The following is a 10,687-nucleotide window of genomic DNA, read 5'->3' on the forward strand; positions in this document are numbered from 1 at the left end:
TATATATATATATATATATATATATATATATGTGTGTGTGTGTGTGTGTGTGTGTGTGTGTGTGTGTGTATGTGTGTGTGTGTGTGGGCTTTCAGTATACAAATTAAAGCTTGATTTTTCAACATTTCAAAACACTGGCTAGAGCACACAATTCAACTATATGTGATGAAGCAGGAGGAAACTCAAAAGAATAAACATGTGATCCAGTCACATATACTTCTCTCCCATAGAGGGGCTGTTTTTAAATGCAGTAGCTGTATTCTTAATGGGATGCATGCATGCATAAATTTACAGAAAATACAAGAGCATGCATGGAAGCAATCAATATCTAACGACTTACCTTTTGGATAATGGTCATCAATCTTACCTAAAACGTCTGCTGTGCAAGAGGCCAAATATCAGTGTTCCGCAATAACCAGTTTAATTGCTGTTCGAAACAAGGAACAGCTGCCTTGTCAGGTTTTTAAGACATTTTTTTTCTAAAACACCTTCATGATTTTATCTTACAATTCTTTATTAGCACCACAACAGCTTCATAATAGGATGTTAAAACTTTATTTGGAGATGAAGAAAGATGATTCTACATTAATGTTCTCTTTTGCTAAAAATTGCTGTGGGCACATTGAGTAACAATAGCTAGAATATGCAACTCATATTTGATTATCATTGATTACAATTGATAACAATTGATTACAGAAGCTTCCTCTACTTTCTGCAAAGTCATTTGTCTCTCACCAGTTAATTTGCATCTCCCTTGATAACATCCAACAAAGGCTTAAGTCTTCCTGTGGTGAGCTTAAGGTGAGGTCTTAGCCAATTAACATCTGGAAGCTTTTGAAAATAATTTGAAGTAAGCAAATCATCTTTTCTTTCTTAAATTTTCTGTACCACAAATTTTCTAGGATATAACTAAGACCCTAAATATTAAAAAGATATTGCCTCTGAATCTCTTCTGGAACAACAGCTACTCCCCAAAACTTTAAAGCTAGTTGTGTAAGAGCAAAGATTTTTAGTAAATTTCCATTCAGAGGCATTAGCTAATAACATACTTTCCATATGAGAAACAATATACACTGAAAGATTCAAAGTCCCAGCTTCTTGTATTGAAGCAGAGACAAAAACAATTTTTCTTACATAATGTAAGGCTATTAGCCACTCCTAGAGGCAAAACTTTCCAATGGTCACAAGCTCACTAGAAGCAAACCCTTTATAATTATCAGAATGCAAAGGGAAAAAAACCTTCCAAATCTATAATAATTCTCTGTGTAGTAGGCAAGCCAGATTGTAATGCCTCTATAAGTTCTACAGCCTCATTGACCTTTCATAAATCCTAAGATTAAACTTTATTTTAAACAACAACTGGATATATCTGTAATAATGTTTTGGCTTTAAAAAAAAAAAAAAAAATTCCCCAGAGGCAAGAATAGGCGAGGTCCCAAAACAAAAGAAATGCCACACAAACCTGGATGAGGCTGCTCTGAGCTTTGCAATAACTCAAATGTAAATATTTCTTAATCTGAGTATGCTGCCTGAGTCCTGGCCCAAAGACTATCCCTCCTGCAGTGAGGACAGATTCCAGGGGAACAATTCGACTGCCTTGTCTATGCCTCTAAGTTTTCAGACAGTCTTTCTTAAGATGACTTATACTTAAACCATTCCTTATAACCTTAGTGCTCTGAAATCATTGCTTGTACTGTAATCCCCTGCAAGGCAGCAACCATAGCCAAACTGATTGTACGAATTTCTGCACAAAGACGAATATATCCAGATAAGTCTGTCTTTGCTTTGCATGGATGGATGGCTGCAGGGAGCTGCATTAGCACTCTCATAATGACTACTCTTGTAATCATCCTAATTAACAATATATGGGTGAGTTAAAAATCTTAAGCTTGCATTCAAACTGCAAACTACAGTCAATGGAACATGGGCAATTTTTACCATAATTTTTAAGTTTCTTTTGCAATATTAGAATATATCCGTAACTTTTGGAAAGCAAAACCCAATTTTAAACAATTTATTCTCTTTAAAAATCAATACCAGAAATATCACTTTCACGTTGCAAAGTTTGGCTGATAATTCGTACATATGAATGCACGACAGTGCAAATTTTAATGCTTCATTAAAAAGACATTGTTTTAAATCTTATGTCTCATAAGTAGAGTTTATAGGATAAGAATTACATAAAATATTATCCCAGTTTAAGAGTATCCTTAGAGGCCTGGTTTCCTGGGCTGGTTCATGCCACGTGGTGTTGTTTAAAAGGACTCTAACCCGGAGTCACCAGTTTTAAGTAACTTTGTTACCAGTGTTACACCTTTTAAATCAAACCCAATAACTTATGAACCAATACTCTATGACCAAGACATGCAGAGCATATTTATACCTTTAAGACCAGTCAGAAAACAATTGAAGTGGCTACACAAATCTTATAAATTTAGATCAAAGAATTTTTACTTTTTCTAGCTATAACTTCAAGAGGAAAAGCACTTTGTCATTTGCTGAACCCAATAATCACAATTGCAGAGATTTTTCTAGGAAAAAACCAACTAACAGCTTATTTGCCTTAGAACTAAGAAGCTGCAGATTCCTTTTTTAAAATAGCTTTTCAGCAGGAACTATCCTGCTGTGCGGTACTCCTAGCTAAGGTTTGGGGCAACTTTAATCAGCCTCCACTGTATAAACTGAGACTGAATCAAGAGATGAATAGCCAGCCAGCAGATAAAGTTATGACCATTTTTTTCTTTTCAACATGAAACATAGAACAGCAGTCAATTCAGACAATGAAATAAAAAGACACAAATTGACACGTGGACAGATTGGGGCACCAAACACAGACAATACAGAGAAGGTAGAGAACTTGATGTAACCAGAACTAAGGATGTCTCCTGTAGGGGCCAGAGAGAAAGCAGGACGTCTCCAGATTTCCCTCTGTTCCTGGGAGAGCTCCGAAATCCATTTTCCTTCTCTCTCTCTCTCTCTCTCTCTCTCTCTCTCTCTCTCTCATGTCATTTGTATATCTAGCATCTCCCTTTTTTATTTTGTTCATTTTATTTTATTTTACTATTCTAAGCCCTACTCCTCTCGCCTGATGCAGTTCTTGACTGTGGACAAGTGCCTGTTTAGAATTTTCCAATCCCATCTTCCACTGTCAACCCCTAGCTGATATCAGCACTGGGCCAACGCCAACTCAGTCTAGCCTGTATCCTTTTTACACTCTTGCAATCAACAGCCTTCAAAAGATGACATTTGTAGCACTAACATTAATGCTTTATGTTGCTTACTGCGCAGGGATACATCTTCCTCTGTTTTCTGTGGGGCCCCACTGTGAGTTTCTGACAATACTCACTTTAATCCTGTCTGGGTTCATCCCGAGAGGCGGGCTGGCCTGAAATGGAATGTGCGAGAGAAAAATGGAGCCAAGACAATATTTTACTGATCAAAGCTCTAAGTTTAATGTAGGAACTCAGTTTATATAGTGTGGGAAAAAAAACCCAGTCCCCAACCCCTAGTCTTTGAAAGCACAGGTGAATGTCCATGGGTGGGTCCAAGGATCAGGGCACAGATGAATGTCAGTAGGTGTAGGCGGGTCCAAAGGATGCTGTCTTCTGGGACAAAAGGTCTTCTCAGCAGGTGGTGGAGACAAGGCACAGCAGAGCAGCTCTGGTGGATCTGAAGGTTACTGCCGGTGGATCTTAGCGCCTGCAGGGGGCTGGGTTTAGAAGGACAGTGATTAGTGTAAACAGAAAGGTAGGCTTGGTAGATAACTGCAGGTGGTCCAGTGGCGACAGAGAGCTGGGAGACCCCAACACCCCACCAAGAGAGTGTAACCCCAGTCCTTCTTTCTGCTTTCAGGCCACTCATTGGACACCACCTGTAGCTGCCTGCAGCCACTGGTGACTGGGTTCCTGAAAGTAAAGATGGGGTTTTGGATGGGAAAGGCTGAAAGAAAAATAATGAGCCAAGACAAAGTTTTCTGATCAAGGCCAATGTCTACTCAAGAGTCTGAGTTTATAAAGGAGGGGAACCCATCCCCCACCATGCCAGGGTCTCATTGCTTTGTCAGGATAGTGGCAGGAGAACAGGTTCAGCCTCTCAGCAGGTACTGCTGTCTTGGGAGGAAAGCCACAGATGTGGCAGAACAATAGACTTTACCTAGGTCAGAAACTCCATCCTAGGTGGGCTAGATGCCTGTGGCAAGTGAGGTCTGAGCCAGCCTGCTCAAGGCTGGGGGAAGGCCACAGCTGAGGAATTTACCCTGCTCAGCTTGACCTGTGAGCATGTCTGTGGGGCATTATAACAACTGATGCAGGAGGGCCAGCCCGCAGTGGGCAGCACCATCCCTTAGCCAGTGCTCCTGGTCTCTGTAAACTTGCTGTAGAGTCAGAAAGCAGGCCAGTGTGCAGGCTCCCTCCATGTAGCTTCTGCTCCAGGCTCCTCCTGGCCTGACCTCCCCCAATGATGGACAGTTGCCTGGGAATGTGAGCTAAGTCTTTTCTTCCCTGAGTTACGTTTGCTCATGTTTATCACAGCAACAGAAAATAAACTAGAACATGGTCCACCATGGCACGAAACTCAAGGCAGAAGGAACTGAAAATATCTAGACATCACATTTGCAGTCAAGAGCAGAGAGAAACAAATATATGTGTGCCTTCTGCTTAGCTAACTTCCTGCTCTCTTCTTAAGGTCAGGACCCAAAGCAGGGGGGAGTGCGGAGGAGGAAACGAAGAGTGGATGAAATTACTTTCAGGCTGGTTCATCCCATTCTCATATCGATTAAAGCACTCAAGACTGTCATCCATAGACATGCCCACAGGCCAACCTGATCTAGACAGTTGCTCAGTGAGACTTTTCCTGGGTAACTCTAGCTTGTGCCAATTTGACAATTAAAATTAACCACACATGTTTAATAACCTGAAGTAGCAGAACGGATAACTGTGTTTAGATATTGGTCAAGAGACAAGCCATTCCTCAGGAAGAATGAATCTCCTGGTTAAAAAAAAAAAAAAAAATAAGAGAAGTCTTATACAGAAATCATAATAGGAGAAGGCTCCCCACAGTGAACAAAGTCATCAACTTAGCCCCTTTTTAAAATGGGACAGTGAGTCTCACTTAGCTTCCACAGACAGCTGAAGTGTAGAGAGCCCCCTGTAATACAACCCACTGCTATGTGAGCTGCTCAGAATTTGGTGGTGAATTGGATAAAAGCCTGTAATTTCTACAGCCTAGAAGTTTCCGGCTTGTTACCCATGTATGAGTCTCAAAGCATCCACAAGTCTCCTTAGATTATATATAAAAATTTGCATATATGTACATTTTTATTGAGGTAAAAGTGTATGGCCTTTGTGATATACTTGAAAGAGGTTTTGCTAAGAGAACACTTTTGGTCAGTAGGCAACTAGAGCAGGTTCTCAGAGCAAAAGGTGGCAGGGCCCTGACATTTACTCAAAAGGGGATTCTTGAGCTAAAAATCAGAAACTATGGAGAATCAGAAACCGTGAGAGAATCAGAAACCATGAGAGTAGCACCCCGCTGTCCGGTTGCTGGTCTTCCTGGTGATGCTCCTGCTTCTAACCCTTGAGGACCCGTCTGAGGCATATCGGGGCCCCTAAGTAACTTAATGGTTGCTTCATACAAATATATAGGTTTTAGTTGTGTGTGTGTGTGTGTGTGTGTGTGAGCACGTGCCCGTGTGCGTGTGTGTGTGTGTGTGTGTGTGTGTGTGTACTAATTAAAATCCCTTTGTTGAAAATATAGGAAGCGCACATAAAAGTCTACCTCACTAAGCACATGTGCATATACCCCACCTCCACATGTAGATGCCATGAAATAATTAGAAATTGAACAAGATGGTACCCACAGTTCCTTGCTTCTTTTTCTCTGTGTGTGCTTGTCATCTGAATCACAGATGCCAAAACAAAAACAAAAACAAAACAAATAAAAAAAAAGTTTTTGCAAGATGCCTTCCAACTCTCAATCCTCCTGCCTCAGTGCTAGGATTGCAGTATTTCCTCCCACACCAGGCTATTGATAATATTTTTGTTTGGTTTGAAGAGGCAACGCCACTCTGATCTTAGTAAATTATAAGTAGCACAGAAATCTATAGCAAGCTCTCCAGACGAGTTATGTTTCTACTGCTTGAGCGTTGCTATCATAAAACATCATCTAGGTTTTCTTTAGATTTTTGTTTGTTTGTTTGTTTGTTTGTTTTTTGTTTTTTGAGACAGGGTTTCTCTCTATAGCCCTGGCTGACCTGGAACTCACTCTGTAGACCAGGCTGGCCTCGAACTCAGGAATCCGCCGACCTCTGCCTCCTGAATGCTGGGATTAAAGGCGTGCGCCACCACGCCCAGCTTCTTTAGATTTTTAAAGAGTTTTATTTATCTGTGTGTGAGTGTCAGCACACACCCTGTGGTGGAGGCTGTAGGAACCCGCTCTCAGATCCTCCTATCCCCCCCCCCCCCCCCAAGAACACTGGGATCACCGATGTGTACTTCAGTATCCAGTGTTGAAGGCTTCGAGCGACTGAACTCAGGCTATCCAGTTTGCTCAGCAAGCGCTTTAGCCCACTGAACCATTCTCTACTTCCTCATCCACATGTCCCCATCCCCATCCCCCGCCCCAGCCTCAACCCCCGGTGCATCCACAGAACGTTCAGAAGAGCAGACTTGCAGTCTCACAGGGTCACTAGCGTTCATAAAGCACACAGAGAGAGCTCAGGTGTGGATGAGAAGGCCGCCATTGTCATCAGAGCCGGTGACGGCTTTGATCGTAGTGTCAGATGCCCGTTAGCCAGCCTGAGAGCTGAGTAAACTCTCACGCACGAGAACATTTTGAGAGACAGACGCTTCGTACAGCTTGGCTCGTGCTTTGGTGACCGTGTGGAATAAGCTCTCCATTTGCAGAATTTAAAGGCTACATAACAAGAGCTTTCAGGCTCCGTTTCTGAACCTCATGAAATATTTTGTCCATAAAGTGATAATAAATATGGGAAATATTTATCAATATTTTGGTAGGAGATACATGGATTTCGCCCTCACTTTCCCTTCCTTCTTAGCCTCTCTAAGCTAAAATAATAAAATCCCCCTGAAGCTTTGTAGACTGAACTGGTTTTCTGTTCTATTTTTTATTACCTTCACTCTTCTGCTAGCCCTCTTTCTTCCACTTGAAATGTCTGATAATCTCATGTGTATTAATTTCAGACAAATAAAATTGTTGACCCAGCAGGCAAATCATGTACTAAAATTTGCTGTGTACTGGACTTGTATACAAAATACCGTCACAGTATTGCATTTGTTCAAATTTAAAGAAAAATAAATAAATTTATCTAGTGGATAAGATGAAACAGGAAATAAAAACTTATCCAAAAAATTCAAAGTCAGGCAAAGCCAAATTTATTCAAAGAGGAGTGAAGCCAGAAGTGCCAGAGAAACCATGCTTAGAAAAGAGGGAAAGGGGCTAGAGAGGTGGCTTACAGTGGCTGTTGTTCTAGAGGACCCATCTGATGCCCTCTTCATGGGCAACCAGGCACATATGTGGAACACAGGCGTATATGTAGGCAAAACACCCACACACATAACAAATAATAAGAATTTTTTTAAATAAACAAAGAGAAGTTACACTTTTCTGAGCAATTGAGAAAGATGGACAGACTTCCAAAGCTTCCTGTGTGAGGTTAGGTTCCAGTGAGCCGACACTGTCGGGAGAACTCTGAGAAGAAAAGTACAGTATCTCCTTAAAAGGGTGCTTATTCTTCCTGTCTCTCTACCGTGGCCTAATGTGAGCCTGCCTTCCTAGGAAATCAAATGTCTTAAATCATTTAATAATGTTTCTTAGTGCAGTGACTACGATTTATGCCAAAGAATTTCTGGGCAACGGCAACACAGTACTACAGGCTATGTATACACCAGAGACCAGTGGGACCCAGAAATCATTGAGAGTCGCAGGAGAAAGAAGAGGGACTTCCCCAAGGAAGGAAAATCTGAAGAGGAAGAAGAGGAAGAAGAACAAGAAGAGGAGGAGGTAATGGTCCAGTGTAGTCATCACCATGTGACACCTTTATACTCTACTCATATCCATGGGGTACAAGGAAAGAAAATAGAAAAATAAAAATCCCCGGGAAGGCACTAGAGTCAGAGATCCCTTGCTTACACGTCCGTCCGAGAATCCCATAGAAGTGCTGGACTGAAAGCTGTTGTGTGTACTCAGAGGCCCTGGTTGCAGGCCCACGTAGGCCCCGTGACTGCTGCTTCACTTCCTCTGAGTTCACGTGAGCTTTGCTGTCCTCTGACTCTCTGTCACCCCTGCTACAGGGTTCCCTGAGGGGGAGGGTTTGATAGACATCCTGTTAAAAGCTGTGTTTTACAAGCCTCTCTCTCTCTCTCTCCTTCCCTCCCCTCCTTCCTCCCTCCCTCCCTCCCTCAAACTTTTCCTCCCTCCCCTTCTCTCTCTCTCTCTGCATAATGCCTGGCTGTGAGTCTCTGTGTTCCCATCTGCTGCAGAAGGAAGCCTCACTGATGGTGGCTGAATAAGGCGCTGATCTATGAGTATAGCAGAATATCATTAGAGGTCATTTTTATTGTCAAATTTTTTTTAAGACCTAGGGTATTTGGTTTTACTCTAGGTCTTTGGACTATCTGGTCTCTGGTTTTTGATGACCCAAGCAGTGTCAACCTAAACAAGCAGATATGAGTTCTATCTCATGGAGTGGGCCTTAAGGCTGATCAGATCTGTGGGTTACTCCCACAAGCTCTGTGCCACAATTGCCCGAGCATACTTAGGACAGATTGTAGATTAAAGGTGGTGGTGTTGTCTAAGTGTTTACATTTCTCTTTTGGTAGCCTGCTGAATACCTTTCCATGTCATAGACACTAAAACATGGGAGTGTAGGTTCTGTGTAGGCATCAGCTCGACTTCTCCATGTTTGACGAGTTCTGCAGGTGTTGTCTTCAGCAACGAGGCTTTACTGTCAGTCTGTGGAGGACAACTGATTGTCTGGGCAGCAGCCTTGGATGTTTGAGGATTTCTAGAAGACCCTTTGACCAATAACTCAAATGCATGAAACTCAGCCCTCGCACTGGAAGCTTTGTTTGGTAACAAGAGCTGGAAGTAGGGGTTCTGTCTCCCTCATTCTTTGGAGACTTCATTAGGATCACCTTCATGTACTATAGGAAGTTCCCACACCACCCCTCAGATGATCTTCAACTCTGTCTTTCCCCTCCTTCCCTCCTCCAATCCCATCTTTCCCCTCTTCTCCCCTGATCTTTCTGTTGCTCCCCCTAACCCCCATTCCATTCCACCCATAACATCTATTCCCCCCACCTCCCAGGAATACTCACATATTCTTCCTGATCCTTTCCTCTATGCCTAACCTCTCTGCATCTACAGATTATAGCTTGGTTATTATATATTTAATGGCGAATGTATATACATAAGCAAATACATACCATATTTATCTCTCTGGGTCTCAGTTACCTCACTAAAAATGATTTTTTTTTTCTAGTTCCATTCATTTGCCAGAAAATTTCATGATGTTATTTTTTAAGAGCTGAGTATTGCTCCTTTGTATAAACATACCACATTTTCTTTATCTAGTGTACTATTGAGGGATATCTAGGCTATTTCCAATTTCTGGCTTTTATGAACAAGGCAGCAATGAACATGGTTGGACACGTGTCTCTGCGGCAGGACAGAGTCTCCTTTGGGTATACACCCAAGAATGGTATAGCTGGGTCTTGAGGTGAATTCATTCCCAGATTTCTGGGGAAACAACATACTGATTTCCATAGTGGTTGTACAAGTTTGCATTCCCACCAGCAATGAAGGAGTGTTCTCCTTGCTCCTCATCATCACCATAATAAGTTATTGTCTGTTGTTGTTGTGTTTTTTATCTTAGTCATTCTGACAGGTATGAAATGGAATCTAAATTGAATTTTGATTGAATTTCCCTGATAGCTCAGAACGTTGAACATTTCTCAGCCATTTGAGATTCCTCTAGTGAGAATTCTGTTTAGATCTGTACCCCATTTTTAAATTGGATTATTTGGTTCTTGATATCAAATTCCTTGAGTATATTTTGGATATTAGTCCTCTATTGAATGTGAAGTTGGTAAAAATCTTTTCCCATTCTTTAGACTGCCACTTTATCCAGTTGACAGTGTCCTTTGCCTTACAGAAACATTTCAGTTTATTAAGGTCCAATTTATTAATTGTAGATCTTAGTGTTCTCTTCAGAAAATCACCTCCTGTGACAATCCATTCAAGTTTATTCATCACTTTCTCTTCTATTGGGTTCAGTGTATCTGGTTTTATGTTGAGGTCTTTGATCTACTTGGGTTTGAGTTTTGTTCAGGGTGCTAAGTATGGATCTATTTGCATTCTTCTACATGCAGACATCCAGTCTGTCGAGTACCATTTGTTGAAGATGCTGTCTTTTTTCCAATATGTATTTCTGACTTCTTTATAGATATATGGATCTATATCTCGGTTTTCAATTCCATTGACGAGTAAGTCCGTTTTTATGCCAGTACCATGTTGTTTTTTATTATTATAGCTTTGTAGTATATCTTGAGATCAAGAATGGTCAGACCTCTTTCAGTAGTTTTATTTTTCAGGATTGTTTTAACTATCGTGTTTTTTGTTTCTCTCTCTCTCTCTCTCTCTCTCTCTCTCTCTCTCTCTCTCTCTCTCT

At 41.4% G+C, this 10,687-nt stretch overlaps 1 protein-coding gene across 1 annotated transcript in view; it reads left to right on the forward strand.

Annotated features, from left to right (window-relative positions):
• Positions 1-10,687, forward strand: part of Ak9 (adenylate kinase 9) — a 128,348-nt gene that overhangs the window by 15,138 nt on the left and 102,523 nt on the right. The window contains exon 7 of the mRNA XM_029542577.1: positions 7,834-8,019. Coding sequence (XP_029398437.1) covers positions 7,834-8,019 — 186 coding nt within the window. The remainder of the gene's footprint in view (positions 1-7,833; positions 8,020-10,687) is intronic.

This window comes from Mus pahari, chromosome 9 (genome assembly GCF_900095145.1).
Source record: "Mus pahari chromosome 9, PAHARI_EIJ_v1.1, whole genome shotgun sequence".
Lineage (NCBI taxonomy): Eukaryota > Metazoa > Chordata > Mammalia > Rodentia > Muridae > Mus > Mus pahari.